The following is a 22,981-nucleotide window of genomic DNA, read 5'->3' as shown; positions in this document are numbered from 1 at the left end:
CAGGGATAAGGAATAACTGTACAGGTATAATTGCCAAGTATGCCTGCTTCCCCTTCAGAAAATACCTAAACATCAGAGTTTATATACATTATGTTAGAATGAACGGAATCATAAACACTGCCTGTGGGAGAGATAGCCAACAATTCTTCACACGTAAACTGTTTATAGTAATCATAATTGAAATAACTTGGGTGCACTTGAAATATCAAACCTGTTCTCTATTTTAGAAACTACATGTCATGTATCCTGTTGTCTTCTTTCTTCCATTATTTCTCTGTGTTCAGAATTGTTCACCAAAACTTGTCAGATGAAGAAATACATACAGTACATGTACATACCTATACAAAAGATGGTGAACAATAGTAATATTCATATCAACTTAGAAATAACAACACAATGAAAATTATTCCTTTTGTGCTACTGTCTTTATGAACTGAAATACCGGTAAGTCCATTGACTAATATATTCAAATGTAATAACATGAGAGACATGTTACAAACTTACCGAAGTACTCAGTTCCTTTTTTGGCAGCTTCAAACTCTTTTTCGATCTTCTCCGTCATTTCTTCCATTCTCTTTTCAGCACTAGTTGGTCCAGAAGGTTTTGGGGGAGTCCTGTACTGTTTTTTTAACAGTGGATTCGAGGACCCAGGGCTCGATACAGAGGCAATCGGCGACCCCGTTCCCATTAACCTAACTTGAGGCGAGCCCGCCTGATTTGGGATACCCAGTGGGACAGTGCGGGGTGGCAAACCGGGCATTGGCTCTGTTTTGTGGGGCCCATGGTAAGGGGGTGGTGGTAGCACATTCTCTACAACACTCGTCATGTTAATGTTCATGTTCAAATTCTGTTTCAACTGCTCAGCTAACATGTCAACCTGTTTTTCTGACTGGCTTTTGGCATTCATGTTTTTGGGAACTCTTTTTGGAATAGCTGGTGGTGGCGAGCCCTGTATGTTTCTCGCAATGTTACCACCATTTTCAAAGTGCACTAAACCATTGTTGGCTACTGTAGTTTGGAAACTGACACTCGGTATATTTTGTTGAGGCTGATAATGCAATCCAGAATGAATCAACGCACTCAACCTAGGATCGTTATAGGCTGCAGGAAGCGCTGGCTCATTCACAAACCTTTTGATTTGAGCTTCCTGCATCACTAAAGAGTTCCGAGGACTAATAAACCTCGGGGATGAAGAACCCCTCATCGAGTCCAAACTTACACTGGAAATGTTACTTGCAATACTATTCCTGTTAGGATTCATACTTGGATAAACATAAGGTGGTGGGGGCTGAGATGTTATAATGCTTGAACTTGGACTGGAGTTCTGTGAATCACCTGGTGTGCCTATGCTAGATCTTGGACTGTATTCTGAACCTTTCGCATTTCCGTTCATCACTGGAATATAGTAGTTTCCCTGAACCCCATGACTAGGAATTCTCGGGGCTGGATGTCTAACAGTTCCTATCACAACTTCTCTTTGTTGATTTTGTAACATTTGGCGACTATTGTTTTGTAACATTTGGCGATTGTTGTTGAACTGTTCCATTGTCTGTTGAATATTACTGTCAAATAATTGCATTGGATTCAGTGAATGAATTCCTGCAGGGGACATGGGTGGTTTAGTCATGCCAGGTGGTAATCCTTGTTTGTTGTAATCCATGTTTGCCTGGTACATATTCTGATTTTTCATCATGAACTAAACAACACAAAGTGCTTTGAGACAACCCCCAGACAATGGAAAATCAGTGCAACATACAGAAATTTAACGTTTTTCACTTATTTTATCATGACACACGCATGTTCTGTATCTGATCAATTTTCAACATATTTACATATATTCCGAAACTTAATTAATGTGAATAATATTGTAATTAACAGAAAAAAACAAACGCGATTCTTTATATTCCCGTAACACACGTCCCTTTCGCTTCCTTTCTCTAACAAAACAAACTACGAATCGCTAATTAGAATTACTCCGCGTACAAAATATGACTACTTTACTTTTATCATCTTTTATTGAAAAAAACAGATAAAAAGATATTCTATATCATTGTCTTGGTTCAGAAGGTCAAATAGTAGCGATCATCAATGTCAAAAAGGTAAAGTTTTTAAAGTTATTTGGGACTATTTTACAACAGGTGCTATTTTTGTTGAAACGATTCTCGTTATGAAAACCGCAAAAGTACCGTCAATACGTTAGAAAATCAAAGACATTTAACGTAACAAACTATCACAGTGATTTCCCCTTAAATATGCAGATGTCTAGACAAAGCTTTACATATAATTTTTCTCAAGCTGTATATTACTAAAAATACTGGTGATATAAAAATACTTATTTTCGTGTGAAGTGTGAACAAAATACTCATAACAATAATAAAACATCCTGAACAGTTCATTTGAGAGAAAATGCGACAAAAATGCTCTAGTTTGCTGAAAAGTGCTAATAAAGTTATTAGGCGATCTTCGTTGGCCATTTTTCTTGAATTTGTCTTGGTTTTGCTCGGATGTATAACATCGTTTGCAAATAAATTATATCTATATCGGTTTTGAACATAATGCAGTTTTGTTTTAAAAAGAAATACTAAAATTGGACAAATCATTAATTTTAACATCAATTAAACTCCATCAAACGAACCACAAATAGGGCTCTATAAGCGGCATAGACTGCGACATGATTCCTGAGGCGCACCAGGGTTTGACATTAGAGGGTGCGTAATCTTTTGACTTGCGCCCGTTCCTCAGATGCTTGGTAAGGGTATTTGTGGGTACTCCCATAGAACAATTTCTTGTTCGAAATGGTGCATTTTGGGCGTGTTTCATTACTGTTTTAAAAAATAAATGTATACTTGGACGATTTTAGGGGGTTGGCGGGTTGGATGGAGACACCGGGAGCAGCCCAACCCCCACTCGGATCCGTTAGTGGTTTCATTAGAACGGGTGAAGAAATCAAATAATGTTACATTTGTTTTTGGTCGTTTTCCGAGTGAAAACAATGCTGTAACGCTGTAGCATTTACGTCATGTAAATGTGGTGTACTTTCGGTTTCATTTTGTGAACGTATTGGCTTCGATATGCTATGGTGCATCACGGAATTAGTATTCGGTAATCGAGCATTCGCTTAATAACAACCATTTGACGAGATCACTGAAGGACACTTGTTTGTGTGAATTTAAGATCGTAATAATATGATTCAGGGAGCGAGCACCACAAGTTATGCTTAGATCTTTTTATTTGGTTTACAGAATGCTTGGCACATATCAGAAAATAAACGACAAGGAAGCGCGAACTTAATTTTAGTTATTTTTTATTCTTTTACGGATATGTCATATGTTTGTTGTTGTTTTTCGGCAAATATAGTCAATTACTAATAAACTGTCATTTACATAAGATGTTTTAAGACGCACAATATAGCGTTGTTGTTTTTATTTCAATGCATTGTCGTGTTAAACTCATTTCACTTGATCAAAACAAAAATATGATTTAACCCGAATACATGTTTATTCGCACCTTTCATTGAAATAGCCAAACGCAACTCAAAAGCATTATTTGGTCATAATTTGGTAATAATACATGTATTTATAGAATATTAATGACAAAAGTAGTCTGACGCAAAAACGGGAAGGCAGAAATGATGTTAAAAAATCCATTCAACTCGACAACTAACACACTGTTGATGAAGTGAACACACATATCTAAAACTAAGTTATTTTAACTAAGGTTTTGTTTTTTGCCATTTCATGCATTTATATATGTTAAATGTTTCCTAGGAAAGCAATATAGATATTTACCAATTTAACACTTTGAATAATGACAAACAATCTGCAAGACTGTCAAAACTTGGATAACTATGTACGGAAACTGGCGGTGCTAGTTTTCGAGCCTAACTCTCAGAATCACATAAAGTTCGTTTGGTGGTGCATGTTACGAGACCTATCATCTTTTCTGTCTTTCCACTGACTCTCAGAGTCTCCATCGTACAAGTGTATGTGGTCGCGCATTAAACGAAAACAGTCCAATTGACACGCCCCCCCCCCTCCCCCACGTCAGTTTACTTCATTTCGGTTCAACTTCATCCCCATTAACTTTAACACTTACTCCCCCTTCTTTGCAGCGTTTCATTCTTTCCCCATACTCGTTTTCTTCCACTACCTCTATTAATCCCGCCCTTACCTTTCATCCAACCATATCTCTCCCCTTTTCCTATCCTTTCTTTCCACTCTTTTCACCTCTCATCCCACAATTCCTCTCTACTGCTCTCTCCCCACACTTTTCTAAGCCTTCATTTCCCCTCTCCTCTTTTCACCTATCTCCCCATCCTCAATCTCCATTCCCCTTTTTACGCCTCCGTTCGAATCCTCCCTCCCCACTTCCCTCTTCTCCTCTTTCTCCATCGCCTCTCCGGTCGAATCATCAACTCCCCACGATCCATCTCGAGTCCCATCTAATCACCTATTTCTCGAACCTCCGACTCCATTCCCCTCTACTCGCATATTTCCCCATACTCCATCTCTACTCCCCTCTTCTCACATATCTTCCCATGCCCCATCTCTACTCCCCTCTACTCGCATATCTCCCCATGCTCCATCTCTACTCCCCTCTACTCACATTTCTCCCCATGCTCCATCTCTATTCTCCTCTACTCGCATATCTCCCAATGCTCCATCTCTACCCCCCTATACTCACATATCTCCCCATGCTCCATCTCTACTCCCCTCTACTCGCAAATCTCACCATGCTCCATCTCTATTCCCCTCTACTCACATATCTCCCTATACTTCCCTCTACTCACATATCCCCCAATGCTCCATCCCCATCCCCCTCTACTCACATATCTCCTCATGCTCAATCTCTACCCCCCTATACTCACATATCTCCCCATGCTCCATCTCTACTCCCCTCTTATCACATATCTCCCCATGCTCCATCCCCACTCCCCTCTACTCGCTTATCTCCCCATGCTCCATCTCTGCTCCCCTCTACTCACATATCTCCCAATGCTCCATCCGCATTCCCCTCTACTCACATATCTCCCCATGCTCCATTTCCACTCGCCTCTACTCACATATTTCCCCATGCTCCATATCCACTCGCCTTTACTCACATATCTCCCCATGCTCCATTTCCACTCCCCTCTTCTCACATATCTCCCCATGCTCCATCTCTACTCCCCTTTATTCACATATCTCCCCATGCTCCATCTCAACTCCCCTCTACTTACACATCTCCCCATAATCAATCACTACTCCTTTCTACCCGCATATCTCCCCATGCTCCATCCCCTCTCCCCTCTACTCACATATCTCCCCATGCGCTCCCCTCTACTCACATACCCCCCATGCACCATCTCTACTGCCCTCTAATCACATATCTCCCCATGCTCCATCCCCACTCCCCTCTACTCACACATATCATACCCCCATGCTCCATCTCTGCTCCCCTCTACTCACATATCTCCCAATGCTCCATCCGCATTCCCCTCTACTCACATATCTCCCAATGCTCCATTTCCACTCGCCTCTACTCACATATCTCCCCATGCTCCATATCCACTCGCCTCTACTCACATATCTCCCCATGCTCCATTTCCACTCCCCTCTTCTCACATATCTCCCCATGCTCCATCTCTACTCCCCTTTATTCACATATCTCCCCATGCTACATCTCTACTCCCCTTTACATACATATCTCCCCATCCTCCATCCCCTTTTCCCTCTACTCACATATCTCCCCATGCTCCATCTTAACTCCCCTCTAATTACACATCTCCCCATAATCAATCACTACTCCTTTCTAACCGCATATCTCCCCATGCTCCATCCCCTCTCCCCTCTATTCACATATCTCCCCATGCGCTCCCCTCTACTCACATACCCCCATGCACCATCTCTACTGCCCTCTAATCACATATCTCCCCATGCTCCATCCCCACTCCCCTCTACATATCATACCCCCATGCTCCATCTCTACTCCCCTCTACTCACATATCTCCCTATGCTCCATCTCTACTCCGTTCTAATCACTTATTTCCCCATCCTTTATATCCATTCCCTCTCTCCCCCCCCCCCACTATTTTCACATCTCTCTCTACCATACCTCTCTGCTCCCCTCTTTTCACCTGTCTGCCCGTCCTCTATATCCTCTTTCCACTTCCCACCACTATCCCATCTTCCTCTCTTTTTCCAAATAAAAATATTTTATATAAAAAAAAAGAGGTGGCCCTCGATAATGCTTGAGAAATGGAACTTTTTTTCTGGTTTTTCGGTGACAGCTGAAAGTCGAATAGGTTTTTTTCTCCCAAGAATATGTTTTCTCTACCCTTGGGAGCTTGTGTACCCAACTGAGTATTTTTCGTGTAAGTAGCTACTAGGCTGATTTATATCATTTGATGATTTGAAGGTAGAGAATGTAGACTATTTTTTAAAACAATTTGACCTTACTATTTCAAACTCTTTCCCAAAACGTTTACCCATCAAAATGCAAAACACTATCTCAATAATAACAAGTTGTGATATGCACACACTTTCCGCCGCACTCACAGTTTTTGCGCTCGCTTGACTCGGTCGTCATTTTCGGAGTAAACATCGTACAACATTACTGAGTTTGTTATATTTCATTAAAAAAAATGAGGGGCCGAAATGTCCTCTGAATGTAGTACCACTTGAAATGTTATATACTATGGGTCGAAATGGTTATGGGTAGAAATTCTCAGTAACCTCTTATACCTGGTAAGTTGTCCCCCCCCCCCACTACCACACACACACAAAATAACAAAAACGCACAAGAAATCTTTGGAACTTTCAATGTGTTGACGTACTTTCTATTCCAGATTTTACGACGTTTTAGTATTTTACAGGACGAAAAAGTTCGGGAAATAGTTTAGATATTTTTGGTCCTACGATTTTTTCTCTTAAAATTAAGTTAATAAACGTGACACTGTTCAAAACTTTGTAATTATGAGTTCAAAAATGAAATTTTGGAAGCCAGGTAGACTATAATTGGTTGTTGGTCTTTATAAGTAATATGTCATGTAATTTCGCGATATGGTGACAGACGAACGTTTTGTATCAAATCGTTTTTTGCAGTGTAGATAATGTTGGGCAATTAATGATTTAATACAAATTGTCAGTCACAGGTTAAAGTTTATTTGTTTCATTATGATGAAATAATTTCTCTCAAGACAAAGCGTTAACATATTCTTGTTTATTTCGAGCATATAGAAAAGTATGATTCCTCAAAGGGGTGCATTGTTTAAGCAATGTCTCTCTAGCAATCTGTCACAAATGTTTATTATGTATAATAACATTACTTGTCAGAGGCTTGCTATAAGCTACACCATTGAAAACCTCTGGTTAGGTTCCTTAAATAATGTGTCTGCTACTTACACACACAGTGCACAATACATATAATTTGCCCATTTCAGAATTTTGCAATAATTTAAAAGATAAATGTTTGTGGTTGACCAAAAAATATTTGATTTGTTTTCCAATAAGGAGGCACAAGTGCATGACCTCAAAGGAGATTGGAGGTTGGAACAGGATGGTCTAGCCTACTGTGTACAACCCTCAAAAAGAAACATGTACATCTTCTCTATGTGAGGAGGCCCCAAGCCTCCAGAAAGATTGTGGGTCAGGTCATAAAGGGAGCTGGATGGCAGTATGTTGTATACAACTCTTATTAAAGAAATCTTATACTTTACACGTATATTTCCTTCAGGTGAGGAGGCCCCAGGGCGTGGCCTCAAGGAAGAGAGGGGGTCAGGTTGTGAAGGGGGCTGGATGGCAGTCTGTTGTATACAACTCTTATTAAAGAAATCTTATACTTTACATGTACATTTCCTTCAGGTGAGGAGGCCCCAGGGCGTGGCCTTCAGGAAGAGAGGGGATCAGGACGTGAGGGGGAAGCCCAGCCAGCTGTGTACAACCCAAACAAGTCCCTATCTATAGAACAACAGAGACAAAAACTGCCAATCTTCAAGGTACATAGAATTATTTTTTTAACTCAACTATTTGATGAACAAGGAGAGGTATACTTCTCACCCTAGCTTCAGCTCCGGCATCACACCTTGGTAACGATTTTGCATGTTAGCATCTTTAAGTCATTAACTCAGCAAATACATCATGTATGTCATTGAAACTTTAGATATGTGTTTCCAACTATCCAACACACCTAATTAATCAAGTTATATTACTCTATCTTGCATATCATGCAAATTATTGCTCTTTCTTTTTCGAGCAGAAATTTCTTAGAAATTCAGCTTAGAAATTCTGGTTAAGGTTTTGCATGTAAGCACACATAGGTTAATATTATGTATTGCATTGAGACATTATACAATGGTACTGGACCATCTCGCCATGAAATCAACAAGTAAGATGACTCTATTTTGCGTATTATGCAAATTGTGGCCTTTGCTATGTGATAATAGCTCCAAAAATGAGAGTGGTGGATTCATTTTTTTAAACTCTGGATCTTTATTTATTTTTCAGGTGAGGAACCATATTCTGTACATGGTAGAGAAGTACCAGACAGTTGTCATTGTTGGATCCACAGGCTGTGGGAAAAGTACACAGATTCCACAGGTTAGAATTGTGCCATGTGTTAGAATTGAATTTTCATCACAAGAATTAAATTTTACCCACTCCCTGTAACACAATTGCACCTGAATTAAAATTAGAATTCTGCATGCATGTAAAGAAAGTGCCCTAAGTATTTGACCCATGGATGATTTTTAAAAGGCCTGTGTGCTAATTTTTATTGCATCATAATAAAAACAATGGAATTCATATTTCAGTACTTGCTGGAAGCCGGTTGGGGAGATGAAGGTCACCTTATAGGCATTACCCAGCCACGAAGGGTGGCTGCCATCACAGTAAGTATTCCTATTTCAGTATAGTACTTGCAGGAAGCCTCATGAGTTTTCTGGTACCTTAAACCATAAAATATGGGCACACCTCACACATTAGAATGTTTGACCCTTTCGTACAGCATTTCAGTGAAAATATTATTTGCATACTGTAGATTATTTTAAGGATGGAATTGTTTACGATTATTCTCGAATCCACTTGGTTGCACATGTTATTCATATCAAAATCTATTCAATTTACCATTGTTATTAAGAGATTACCTGGTAAATGATAGCATTTTAATTTAAAGCCTTGCAAAATTAGACAAACAAATATATCACAAAAAAGGATCTAGCAAAATTGCAGCAATTTGAAATACTTTTCTCATTTGTGTTGTAATTATTATGTAATGCTCCTTTCCTTAGAGGCTGATAGAATGTACATGCATGGTAGGGCTTTAAAAGGTACTTTTGGTATGGGTTACCAGACCCTACCTATAAATTAGGTGCTGACCACCTTTTAAAGACAGTTGATTAAAAAAATAATGTATATATATATATTATATAATACCGTACCTTTTTTAGCTCTACTGGCCAAAGGCCAGAAGAGCTTATGCGATGGTAATGTGTACGTAGTATGTGCATCCGTGCAGTCGTGCGTCTGTGTGTTCGTGCGTCTGTAAACAATTGCTTGTGAACACGATACAGTCTTCAGTTTTGATTGTATCTCGATGAAACTTGTACAGTATCTAGATATCCATTTGAGCTCAGTTCCTTTCGAAAACCAGCAAGATCCACCCATGAATGCCTAGATTATGGGCCATGAAAGTTTTAAAGAAATATATATATGCAGTTTAAAAACCATTAAAGCTTTATCCTACCTACCCTTCCTGTTTTTGAAAAGGATGTTGTCCTAACCAAATCCTTTTTTTTACCTGTGGTTTAAACCAACCAGCTTATTTTTTTAAACAAGTTAAGGGAACATTTGTTGGACATTATTGATTTAGAGATTTGGGAAAGGACCCACTTGAAATGATATGGTATTTGGGTTCAGAGCATAATTATATAACATTGGGTGATTCACTCTCTTTTCAGGTGGCTAACCGGATAGCAGAAGAGAAAGGCTGTCTATTGGGGGATGAGGTTGGGTATCTCATACGGTTTGACGATTGTACAGATGCACACAAAACTCGCATCAAGGTACTTATGTTCACCATTTTACTGATCACTTTCTTTCAACGGTGGTAAAAAGTCTGCGGTGGTAGGAGGTGAGATATTTCAAATGGTTTATTAAAGCTGCACTCTTACAGATTGACCGTTTTAACAACTTTTTTGTCTCGCAATGAGCCAGCATTAGCCTTGATGTCTGGAAACCAGTGATATAAGAAGGCTAACAAAGGATCAGATGGCGTTTTCATGTTTATGGTCGAAAATTGTTGTTTCATAACTTGTTTTGTAACTTACGCTTCAACATAATAAAATATGATGTCATTTTTGAAACAATTGAACAATTCGGTTCTATTTAGAATTAAATTATATATGACTGAACTGATGCCAAAATCAGCTGATTCTGAGACAAAAATGTAAAAAATGTCAATCTATAAGAGTGCAGCTTGAATGAAACATCATGCTTAATACAAGTGGCAGAACCTGATAGAGATCGTGAAACAAAAGAAGTTTTTTTTCATAATCATACATGAATACATAACATGTTTTTTTGTGAAATAATTTGTGCATTCATTCTCTTCAAGCGAAGTGCTGGGCTAATATTCATTAACGTCTTGAGCAGTGATGTTCCGATGATCGATTATAATCGAAAATCGATTGGTTGGGCCAGAAATTGGCGACAATCGATTGTATTTGGTTATAATCGATCATCGAAAAAAAAAAAATGAAAAAAATATAAGTAAGTGTTCAGACGTTATCTTTAACAAAATGGCAGATGAAAGCAACAATGAGCAAGTAAAAATGAAATATTTTTTATAAAACACTTAATTACTTCAATCATAGACATAACGTGTATGCATATAATGATTAAGAGTTTAATAATGTGCATGAATAAAACTTCACTTAAGGTTTTATCTAGTATTTTGAAAAACCCGATTGTACTATCGATAATCGGTTACTTGAGTGGAACCGATTATCGATTGTAAAATTGGAACCGATTCCCAACACTAGTCTTGAGTCTGAGTTTGAGACTCGAGACTCAAAATTGAAAATCTTCATTTGATTCTACACCTATTATTTGAAGAGCAACAAGGATGAAACTGGCCATAGATGTTGCAAATACCATGTTTAACAATTATATACACAACTTCGGTAAAAATTACTTCATTGAAGAAAATTTATCAATTCGCAAATTCGCTTTTCTGAGCCTGAGTCTCAAACTCAGATTCAAGATGTATGTGAAAATGGACCCAGGTTTGTGCTCGTTCATTTTGTTTTATTGCTTGAAAAGTTTAGGTTTATGGGCAAGGGGTAAAAATTGATAACTTCTTTTTTTGTATATGATAATATAAAAAACACCATCTCTGACTGAAATTGCCACCAATGATAGGATAGGATAATAAACTCATCGAGGCCCATATCAAAAAAGATGACTTTACAGTTTGGCCTGCAAAATCTGATGGTGAAGGAGGTTGGCTATCTGGTATGGTTTGATGACTGTATTCAGGACTACACGAACACAGATCATAGTTACCATGGTAGCTTTATTGCTGGGTTTGCCTTTTGTACAAGCAACTACGGTAACAGGAAAGCAGACGAATCATATCAGTTTATTTTCATTATCCATTTGTTATATTTCAGTGCATGACAGATGGAATGCTGATCCGAGAGATCATGCAAGACCCACTCCTTTCGAAATACAGGTATCAAATTTTTTCAAATATATTGAAATATATGGTACACCATAAAAGGCAGTGTAATATTGGATACATCATAAAGTCGTTAAAATATATGTTACACCATAAAGTCATTAAAATATAGGATACCCCATAAATCCATTGAAATATATGATACACCATAAAGTCATTGAAATATTGGATACACCATAGTCATTGAAATATTGAATACACCATCAAGTCATTGAATTAGGATACACCATAAATTTATTGAAACATAGGATACACCACAAAGTCATTGAAATATATGATATACCACAAAGTCATTGAAATATAGGAGGTTAAGGTTTATGACTAAGATATCTTATTGGAACAATGCCCAGAGGAGCATTTATAACCCAATGGAATACTCCTGTTATATGTTTCAGTGTTGTCATGTTGGACGAAGCCCATGAGAGGACACTCTATACTGACATCATTCTTGGGCTTGTGAGAAAGGTAAGTTAGCAGCTGGTTCATAATTGGGAACACTTTATCTAACAAAAATATTGTGACCCTAAATATTTTATAGCCTTATTTATTTATTTTTCGTTACGAAATTTAGTTGTAAGGAAGTAAAAAAACACAAAAAAATATACCTTTTTACCTACACCTTAAAAAATGTGTTGGAAAACACCAAACAAATATGTCTTTAATTGTGGCCTCAGTTTGTGAATCTTCAGTTGTTTGCATATTTTTGTCTTATTTTGTTCAAATGAAGTATTATTCTGTGACTGGATGTGTCCGCTGTCTTTTAGCAACATTAAAAAAGGCTAAAAAAATCCAAAGAAATCAAGAGTAGATGCATTATTTTCAAATCATTTTGCTATTGCAGAAATGGAATATATTTTTTCGTCAGATATACACTATGTAATAAAATGTTAAAAGAACAAACATTGATAACTTGCAGATCCAACAGAAACGGGAAGACTTACGGGTAATTGTGGCCTCTGCGACCCTCAATGCTGAGGTACAGTATGTTTTAAATCAGTAGATAAGGAGGAATCATACTATTTTGCTGAATCATTGGAATAAACAGCGAGTTATAATGCAGACGACAAACTGAATATGTTTATTTACTGGAGTTAATGTTAAAAATAGTCCTCTCTTCGATCACCAATTAACAATTGAATATTGATCTACTGTTTTGACATTTTTTTTTATGTTTTATTGATCTCAATAATACAATGAAGATTGCAGGGACAAGTCGAAAATTTAAAATTTAACTCAGTTTAGGGTCCCAAGGCAATGGCCCAAACGACAATGAACTAGAAACACAAACATATTAACTAGTGATGTTCCGATGATCGATTATAATCGAAAATCGATTGGTTGGGCCTGAAATCGGCGACAATCGATAGTATTTAGTTATAATCGATTATCGAAAAAAAATAAAAATTTTAGTAAGTGTTCAGATGTTATCTTTAACAAAATGGCTGATGAAAGCCACAATGAGCAAGAAAATGAACTATTTTTTATACAACAACACTTAATAACTTCAATCATAGACATAAGGTATATGCATATAATAATTAAGAGTTTAATACTGTACATGAATAAAACTACAACTCAGGTACTATCTAGTATTTTAAAAACCGATTGTACTATCGATAATCGGTTACTTGAGTGGAACCGATCATCGATAGTAAAATTGCAACCGATTCCCAACACTAATATTAGCACATAACATATCTAAGCATTGATGGTGAATTTGGTAAAATGAAAGAATAAAGATAACATTTTGTCTTTTAATGAAGATGATATTATGAGTCTAGACTCAAGACTTAAGACTATTCATTATCATGGGCCCTGTTTGTGTGTCTAGTGCCCTTATTTTGGTTAGGGAAACTTTAAGCTCAATCGATTTTCACCATAAAAAATTTGCGTTTTTAAGATAGGGTTTGTGTTGTTGGTATCAGTGTGTTCATTGTCAAAAAACTTAAACCTTGGCCATAGCTCCAAAATACGTTCAAGATGGTCTCTTGAAACTTAGTACACATGTTACCAGTAACAGTACACATTCTTGATCAAGGCCCATAAATCTTGCTTTAATATAAGTCAAGTAATGCCCCTTTAGGGACTGAAACAAAATGTTGAGCGTGATCATCCGCCTTCAGTGTTTTAATGAAAAATGCACCCATAATTAATGGAAGAAAAAGAGACTAGCATTGACATTTTGTGCTCTTTGTTTTGATAATGATTTATATTCTTAACACTTATGTTGGTGATGTTGCAAAATGTGAGGCCGGGGGCTAGCGCCAAACCCCATGGATAGTATTTATTTGAAATAGAGATACATCCATATTGAATGTACATACGGTTGATGGCAAATGAAGGAGTTGAAATGTTATTGGTCAAAAAGGAAATCTTCACCTTTTTCTTGTTTGAAAAATAGTTTGTATTCCAGTAAAATGACCAATGATTAACACCATTTTTTGCAGGAGATCAAAGACTTTTTCAACAGAAATGAATCATCAGATTTTAGGTAAATATTTGAATTTTGAAGTTTTGTGAATATTTATTTTCTAGAAAATGTATGCTGAAAGGAATTGGTTTGAAAATCAATGGAAAGATCAATTTCTTTCAGTGGAAGCAATTAATTGGAATTATCCTCAAAGTAAAAATAATGTAGAGTGAATTTATGTTATATCATTATCTATTGCATTAGAAAGGTGAAAGACATTAATTTTATTCTGACTTACAATTACATATAATATTTGTGTTCTATTTTATATATGGATAATCTGTTTTTCAGTAAGGACACAGCGGCCATTTTGAGCATAGAGGGGAGAACCCATCCTGTCGACATTCACTACTCACTTGAGTAAGTCGAGAATTGTGTCATTGAAGTAACATACCCTCTTCACTAAACCATCTTGATGTGTTTCTGTTCAAGTAACATACACTATTGGCTCTTGTTGAGTTTCTGTTCGAGTGACATAAACTATGGGCTCTTATTGAGTTTCTGTTCGAGTGACATACACTATTGGCTCTTGTTGAGTTTCTGTTCGAGTAACATAAACTATGGGCTCTTATTGTGTTTCTGTTTGAGTGACATACTCTATGGGCTCTTGTTGAGTTTCTGTTCGAGTAACATAAACTATGGGCTCTTGTTGAGTTTCTGTTCGAGTAACACAAACTATTGGCTCTTATTGTGTTTCTGTTTGAGTGACATACTCTATGGGCTCTTGTTGAGTTTCTGTTCGAGTAACATAAACTATGGGCTCTTGTTGAGTTTCTGTTAGAGTGACATACTCTATAGGCTCTTGTTGAGTTTCTGTTCGAGTAACATAAACTATGGGGTCTTATTGTGTTTCTGTTTGAGTGACATACTCTATGGGCTCTTGTTGAGTTTCTGTTCGAGTATCATAAACTATGGGCTCTTATTGTGTTTCTGTTGAGTGACATACTCTATGGGCTCTTGTTGAGTTTCTGTTTGAGTAACATAAACTATGGGCTCTTGTTGAGTTTCTGTTCGAGTAACATAAACTATGGGCTCTTATTGTGTTTCTGTTCGAGTGACATACTCTATGGGCTCTTGTTGAGGTTTTGTTCAAGTAACAAACACTATAAGCTCTTTTTGAGGTTCTGTTCGAGTGACATACTCTATAGGTTCTTGTTGAGGTTTTGTTCGAGTAACATAAACTATGGGCTCTTATTGTGTTTCTGTTCGAGTGACATACTCTATGGGCTCTTGTTGAGGTTTTGTTCAAGTAACAAACACTATAAGCTCTTTTTGTGGTTCTGTTCGAGTGACATACACTATAGGCTTTTGTGAGTTATTGTTCAAGTAACATACACTTTGCGCGGAAAAAAACTTGCTTAGTTTCTGGTTAAAGGTAAAACATATATTTCACTAGAAAGCACTAAAGACACCTAAACCACTTAACTAATATCACCTATGAATTGCTTGTAGGATAACGTCATACACTTGAACTACAGAAATATGCACTGTAACTTTATTTTCAGTCCAGTACCAGACTATGTGAAGGCCACAGTGGAGACCATTGTGAAGATTCACAACAATGAGAAACAAGGAGATGTGCTCGCCTTCCTTACTGGCATGGTAAGCGCCATAGTGTAATTTCCCCCTTCATCCATTCAATGTGTTTTTTGGTACATATATATATATATATATATGTATAGGACGCTAGCATAGATAAGACGCAGGCAAAAAATTGATGAAAAAACGGGTAAAAACCCTTAATATATAAGATAGGACACAGCGGAAAAATGTCAAAATCAGAGCCGAAAAAGTTAGGTTGGTTAAATATTTATAACAGATACAAAGGTAAAAACACTAAAAAACATTGTATAAAAGGACAAATTTCGATAACTGTCTTGTGTATTTCGATAATGATCGTCTTATATCGGTAATTTAGCGTATATCGGTCAGTCCAATATCCGCCATATTTGTTTTGACAATTTTTTTGGGGGGGGATCATGAAAATGGCAAAGGTCCATGCGATATTAAATTTTATAGCAAACTGATATGTACTTCGTTGTTTATTTCAAGTAAATTTATGCATTAGATACACAAGAAAAGTAACAGTAGCACAGATAATAATACAGTTTTATTCCATCACCTGATGACACTTTTCTTCAAATCGCCTTCGTCATCTTCTGACGGTGTATCATAAAGATAAATGATATAAGTCTTATAGTATGCGTGAATGTTCTCAAAATGTCAACACCCTCAGATAAGTATTAAAACACTTGGTAAAGTGCGAACATTAAACAACCATACGGTATTACCATCGCAATAGTTCGTTCTATTGATGTTTTTCTAATGACAGACAGGGAGTGTTTTTCACACCTTCGAAAAGATTTGATAGTGACAATAATGCTACTTTGCGGTATGTACATTCCTTTATTATTATTTTAAAACAGTAATACAACAAAATGTTTTGTAAAATATCGAAACGTTAAACTCGCAAACAACGGTTAATTGATATTTACCTCATATCCCGATTTTCCGTTGCCATTTTACCTCAATCCAGTTAAAGCGCTGACTCACATCGAGTTTTTGTGAGTAGTGTCCCTTTTGTAAAAAAGTACACACTCATGATTTGTTTTCAATTTATTTCTCAATACCGGGTAAATCATTTTAGAGTAAACATTAAATATATTTCTGCGTGTGTTAACTTGCGTGATTTTTCTACGTCAGTTGTTCTCTTCAATGGACACTGAGTATCAGTACTTACCATTACCGCGTTCGTCTCCGGTCCGACATTTTCAGCCTGAAATGGACTTGTGAAAATCAGATAAAATCCTAATAGCATAGAAAGGATGCAGGCTTTTTTTAGATGATAATAAGGGGTTTAAAAGTGTGTCCTATGCATAATATAATACGGTTTATATTTATCTTTTTTTTTTATATTCAACAATTAGTGTCAACTATCTAATGTTTATTGTAAGACTAAGCATTATATTTTTACAACGAATGTAAAGAAAGTTATTATAATTTATACTAAGTCAGTCTTGTTGGCATGTTGTGTGAGAGTCCGGTCTTGTGTTGTGGGGGAAACCTGAAGAAACCCACCTGTCCGGCTTGGTGACCATTGAACAAACAAATGCACCCAGGGTGGGAATCAGACTCAGGTCGCCTTGGTGAATAGTGAGTGTGCTAACCACTGGGCTTACTAAACAACTAACTACCTCATGTTTATTGTTATTATACACTTGACTCTAAATAAAGAATCTTGTATGTATACTTTTGCAGGATGAGGTGAACACAGTGACATCAATGTTAATGTAAGTGTGCATTTGTTGAAATTTTGTGGATATTTATTAACATTTAAATACTCCACTTGGTATATAATTCAAGAGTATTCATATTCATGCATTGCTTGGCAGACTGATTTATTAGTATAAGACTAGCTTGTCTGTTTGACAAAGTAAAAGAAAGATCGGAGACAGATAATAATACAAATTTATGATGATATGTTTGCTTATTATACCCCCACAAACGAAGTTTGAGGGGGTATATAGGAGTGAGCTTGTCGGTTGGTCGGTCGGTTGGTCGGTCGGTCGGTCGGTCGGTCTGTCTGTGGGTCGGTCTGTTGGTTTTCATGGTTTCCGGACGATAACTCATGAAAGGCTAGACAGATTTGAGCAATTTTTGGTACACAGGTGTAATATCAGAAGATACAGGTCAAGTTCGATATTGGGGCTGGTGGGGTCAAGGTCACTGTTACTAAAAATAGACAAACGGTTTCCGGACGATAACTCATGAAAGGCTTGACAGATTTGAACAATTTTTGGTACACAGGTGTAACATCAGAAGATACAGGTCAAGTTCGATATTGGGGCTGGTGGGGCCAAGATGAAGGTCATTGTTACTAAAAATAGAAAAATGGTTTCCGGACAATAACTCATGAAAGGCTTGACAGATTTGAACAATTTTTGGTACACAGGTGTAACATCAGAAGATACAGGTCAAGTTCGATATTGGGGCTGGTGGGGCCAAGATGAAGGTCATTGTTACTAAAAATAGAAAAATGGTTTCCGGACGATAACTCATGAAAGGCTTGACAGATTTGAACAATTTTTGGTACACAGGTGTAACATCAGAAGATATAGGTCAAGTTCGATATTGGGGCTGGTGGGGCCAAAGTCAAGGTCACTGTTACTAAAAATAGACAAACGGTTTCCGGACAATAACTCATGAAAGGCTAGACAGATTTGAAAAATATTTGGTACACAGGTGTAACATCAGAAGATACAGGTCAAGTTCGATATTGGGGCTGGTGGGGCCAAGATGAAGGTCATTGTTACTAAAAATAGAAAAATGGTTTCCGGACGATAACACATGAAAGGCTTGACAGATTTGAACAATTTTTGGTACACAGGTGTAACATCAGAAGATACAGGTCAAGTTCGATATTGGGGCTGGTGGGGTCAAGGTCACTGTTACTAAAAATAGAAAAACGGTTTCCGGACGATAACTCATGAAAGGCTAGACAGATTTGAACAATTTTTGGTACACAGGTGTAACATCAGAAGATACAGGTCAAGTTCGATATTGGGGCTGGTGGGGCCAAGGTCAAGGTCACTGTTACTAAAAATAGAAAAACGGTTTCCGGACGATAACTCATTAAAGGCTTGACAGATTTGAACAATTTTTGGTACACAGGGTAACATCAGAAGATACAGTTTGGTACACAGGTGTAACATCAGAAGATATAGGTCAAGTTCGATATTGGGGCTGGTGGGGCCAAAGTCAAGGTCACTGTTACTAAAAATAGAAAAACGGTTTCCGGACAATAACTCATGAAAGGCTAGACAGATTTGAACAATTTTTGGTACACAGGTGTAAAATCAGAAGATACAGGTCAAGTTCGATATTGGGGCTGGTGGGGCCAAGGTCAAGGTCACTGTTACTAAAAATAGAAAAACGGTTTCCGGACGATAACTCATGAAAGGCTAGTTTTTCTTGTCAGCAGTGTAACTTCTTAATTACTCAACAGATTTAAATAAAACAATACATGCATGATAAAAGAAGATGCAGTGTTCAGTAACCTTGGAGTTATGGCCTCTTTTCAAAGAAATGGTTTGCCATTCCTGTGTCCAGGCGGCATTTGGGGGTATTCGTCACTCCTGTGACAGCTCTAGTTTTTCAAGTTTTGAATCTGATATAAGATAATATATTCCTTTTTGTTGTAGAGAGGAAGCTAAAAAGCTGGTAAAAGTGAAAGACGCCATGAGGATGAAGATTGTCCCAATGCATGGCAGTCTGCCTGGCGCTGAACAGGTGAGTTTTTGTCTTGCGTGGATAATAATAGAGCTCCATGTTTGGTTTGTAATTGTGTATAAACACATTAGAAAGGGAATAAAATTCTCGTTTGGAAAGAAATCAAGGAATATGATAGTCTATCGGAAAGAAATCTGGGAATACAATACTCTTTGGGAAAAAAAGTAGGTTTCTCTTTGGAAAAGAAATCTGAGAATAAAATTCTCTGAGGACAGAAATCTGGGATCAAATACTCTTTGAGAAAATATCTTGGAAAAAATAAACTTTGGGAAAGAAAAGTAAAATTCTCTTTGGGAAAGATATCTGGAAATAAACTGTTTTGGGAATGAAATCTGCGAAAAAAAATATTCTTATGGAAAAAAATCTAGGAGAAAATTCTCTTTGGGAAAGAAATCTAGGAGTAAAAAACTTTTTTTGAAAAATATCTGGGAATATAATTATCTTAGGGATAGAAATCTTGGAGAAGAATACTAGTTTATTAAAGAAATCTGGGAGTAAAATAATATTTTGGAATGTAATCTTGGAATAAAATTATCTTTGGGATAGGAATCTTTGTGAAAAATACTCTTCTATGAATGAAATCTGGGAGTAAAACATCCTTTGACCCATAACCTAATCTTTAGCTCTGTAGCTATTTAATGGGTCTAATCTATGCCAGACATCGAAGCCAAATTATTATTAGAAACTAAATATAAACAAAATACTTGTTTTAAGGATAACATATCATCAAACTATAGCTCTATTGTTAATCATTTATTCACAATGGACGGACAATGCTCTATTTGAGTGAAGTGTTAATAATGCCTTTGAAATCATTTTAGGCCTGGATTTACAAAATTATGTCCAAATCTGTATTTGCCTGAGTTGGTGTTTGGGGTTTATTCCTGAATTTACCACAAATAACTCAGTTTCATTCACATTTTAAAAATTGTTGCCAACAAAAATTCTGTTAGACCCTTAGTGGTGATATTTCGAGCAGGTAACACAATTACATTTTACTTTCAGATGAAGGTATTTGAGAGAACACCCAAGAACTGTCGGAAGATTGTTGTGGCGACAAACATAGCTGAAACCTCCATCACCATAAACGGCATTGTCTATAGTGAGAATCTTTTTTATAAGCTTATTAACCCTTTAGCGCATGTATACGAGATAGGCCGACATAGCTCATTAGCAGATGTAAACGCATCTGGCCGACCCTATACACTACTGGATGTAACCGCATCTCCCGCATATTTCAATAGGGTCATTTCAATACTTCAATATTGCATCTTTCTTTTTGTAAACAATATCCCGGATGTTTATAAAGCTGAAGATTAACCTTTTGTGTATTGATTTTCCCTCGAAAATGTCGTCTGCTAAAACTTGAAGGTCATTATTTATACTGCCAATCACAGGTGTGAGATCCTACTGTGACGTAATAAAACCTCGAGGAATGGCAGTACTGTACAGTATGGAATTTCCCCCAAAACATTGATGCGTGAATCAATGAAATTATTATGTCAGTTTAATTTACCATTGAAATCAATAAAAATAATAATTATTTGTAAATAATATTTTGTGTTACAAACAATAGAAACAATAAGTAGCTGAGAAAATGATGAGTAAATTTTCTGCTGAGCTAATCGATGGCCAGCATGGTTCCGGTCGTAAAATAGGTCAAGTAAACAACATTTGTGCAAGCGTTTGATGATTTTTTTATTCATTACTTGGAAAACATTTATCGGCTTTCTTTTTGTAAAGAATTTTATGTGGGGGTAATAAAGTTAAACAGACACTCTGGACTGGATCTCTCAGCTGGATGACACCGGATATTCCTGCCACATTTCTGTGTATCATACACAAGAACATCAATTGTCGGCTTTTTAATCCAGATGTGTCTTTTTTATGATAGGGGTAATAAAATTTAGATCAATCCCAGCATATTATTACCCTTTGATTAAAGCAATTATGATATTTCAAAGAAATGTTACAATTCCATCTTGGAAATGCATTCAGAGATGAAATAAAAGAATTTTATATTTCATCATTGACACTATTTATTAGATAAATTAATTACCTATAAAAAATGTATTCACATAAAAAAGATTTGGAAACAATTATTTGGAGTAATATTGATTTTAAGGTCATACTGCTGTATTCATTTGCTCATTTTCGAATATCCTGAAAAGTACCTATACAGATAAGGACTGCTTATCAGTAAGATGGCTATTGACTGGGAGGTGTAATCTGGCCACTTGTCTATGTGCTAAAGGGTTAAATGCCAAAAGAGCTTGTGCCATGGTGGGTGTCCGGTGTTTATGCATGCATCCGTAAAGAATTGCTTGTGAATGTGATACAGTTTTCAGGATTGGTTGTATCTCAATCTAACTTACAAAGTGGTTAGTTATCCATGAGAGCTTGGTTTCTTACTTTAACCAGCCAGATCCCCCATGCATGACTGGATAATTGCCTTTGAAATACTGCAGCCATAGCGAAAGTATACTCTAAGGGAGACAACTTGTACTGAGAGTTATGTATTATTGTCCCTTTGTTCCTTGTTAAACATATGGTTCACCGATTGCTCCCCTTCAATTGTGTGTTCAGTGTTGCCTTATACTAGAATGTACATGGTTTGGATAAAAAAATAAAATGTCATGCCAGTAGAGCATAGGCCCTTATGGGCCTCTTCTTTCATAGAAAAAATGCTGAGGTATTGCCATAAACTAGGTGTTGTTGTTGCTGGTGGCATGCAAAATCTTCAACCTTGGCATATTTAAACTAAAGTTAAAGATATTTGAATAAAAGTTTGCATATAAAAGATATGTTATTTATAACATGTTCTTGTGTGGCATGGCACATTGCTCTGGGTTTAATGGTTATTCAGTCTTTTTCATTTTCAACTAAACTTTCATGTTAATTTTCTGTGTCATAATTGAAACAGTTCTTATCCACTCTTCATGAAATTTTATCAGAATATTTGTCAGCAAGATATTTAAGACCGGTGTGAATATGGATACTCTTTGGTCTAAAACATGGTCTCTAGGTCAAATACAAAGACAAAGTTGTGTATTCTAGTTTCTTATTCCTTTCACAAATTCATAAGTGTTCATCCAATATTTAAGAAAGTTGGTTTCAGCATTAAGCCCTTGTCTTTATGTTAGATATCCGTAGTTAAATGAACAGTTGTTAAACTTTTCAAATGTTTTGAAAATAAGGAAAAAATGTTTTTGTTTTCTGTTTTTACAGTTGTTGACAGTGGATTCGTAAAAATTAAGAACTACCATCCAAAGACGGGTATTGGTGAGTATAAACTTAAGTTTGAGTGAGTCAAAAGCTCAGTTGAGTTTTAAATCAGAAAAAAACAATATGAGGATTTATTTTTAGTAACTACTTTCAGAAACTAATTTGTTAGTATTTCTTCGTTTTCTTGTAAATATAAACTTATATCAGAATAAATATATTGTTCTTTATTCCTCCAGGTCAGATCAAAGCTATTTGAATTTGTTATTTTTGAAATGACAAAAC

At 36.6% G+C, this 22,981-nt stretch overlaps 2 protein-coding genes across 4 annotated transcripts in view; one reads left to right on the top strand and one right to left on the bottom strand.

Annotated features, from left to right (window-relative positions):
• LOC128242857 (Wilms tumor protein 1-interacting protein homolog) overlaps nt 1–2,054 on the bottom strand; it is a 48,913-nt gene extending 46,859 nt beyond the window's left edge. Inside the window, exon 1 of one of the 2 annotated variants that reach the window (XM_052960240.1) lies at nt 505–2,054. In XM_052960240.1, coding sequence (XP_052816200.1) covers nt 505–1,693 — 1,189 coding nt within the window. In that variant the 5' untranslated portion in view covers nt 1,694–2,054. The remainder of the gene's footprint in view (nt 1–504) is intronic. The other variant, XM_052960239.1, reaches the window with a different exon arrangement.
• A 4,789-nt stretch (nt 2,055–6,843) lies between these two features.
• The window catches only part of LOC128242662 (probable ATP-dependent RNA helicase DHX35), a 213,508-nt gene continuing 197,370 nt past the window's right edge, over nt 6,844–22,981 (top strand). For both annotated transcript variants that reach the window (XM_052959902.1, XM_052959903.1), the window contains exons 1-15: nt 6,844–6,984; nt 7,842–7,975; nt 8,484–8,576; nt 8,789–8,866; nt 9,935–10,039; nt 11,648–11,709; nt 12,111–12,180; nt 12,632–12,691; nt 14,163–14,206; nt 14,477–14,545; nt 15,691–15,787; nt 17,444–17,475; nt 19,387–19,474; nt 20,480–20,576; nt 22,703–22,756. In XM_052959902.1, the coding sequence (XP_052815862.1) occupies nt 6,954–6,984; nt 7,842–7,975; nt 8,484–8,576; nt 8,789–8,866; nt 9,935–10,039; nt 11,648–11,709; nt 12,111–12,180; nt 12,632–12,691; nt 14,163–14,206; nt 14,477–14,545; nt 15,691–15,787; nt 17,444–17,475; nt 19,387–19,474; nt 20,480–20,576; nt 22,703–22,756 (1,114 nt within the window). In that variant the 5' untranslated portion in view covers nt 6,844–6,953. The remainder of the gene's footprint in view (nt 6,985–7,841; nt 7,976–8,483; nt 8,577–8,788; nt 8,867–9,934; nt 10,040–11,647; nt 11,710–12,110; nt 12,181–12,631; nt 12,692–14,162; nt 14,207–14,476; nt 14,546–15,690; nt 15,788–17,443; nt 17,476–19,386; nt 19,475–20,479; nt 20,577–22,702; nt 22,757–22,981) is intronic.

Source organism: Mya arenaria, chromosome 8 (assembly GCF_026914265.1).
Source record: "Mya arenaria isolate MELC-2E11 chromosome 8, ASM2691426v1".
Classification (NCBI taxonomy): domain Eukaryota; kingdom Metazoa; phylum Mollusca; class Bivalvia; order Myida; family Myidae; genus Mya; species Mya arenaria.
Note: the sequence above shows the minus strand (reverse complement) of the source record. Positions and strands in the feature narration are given on the sequence as shown.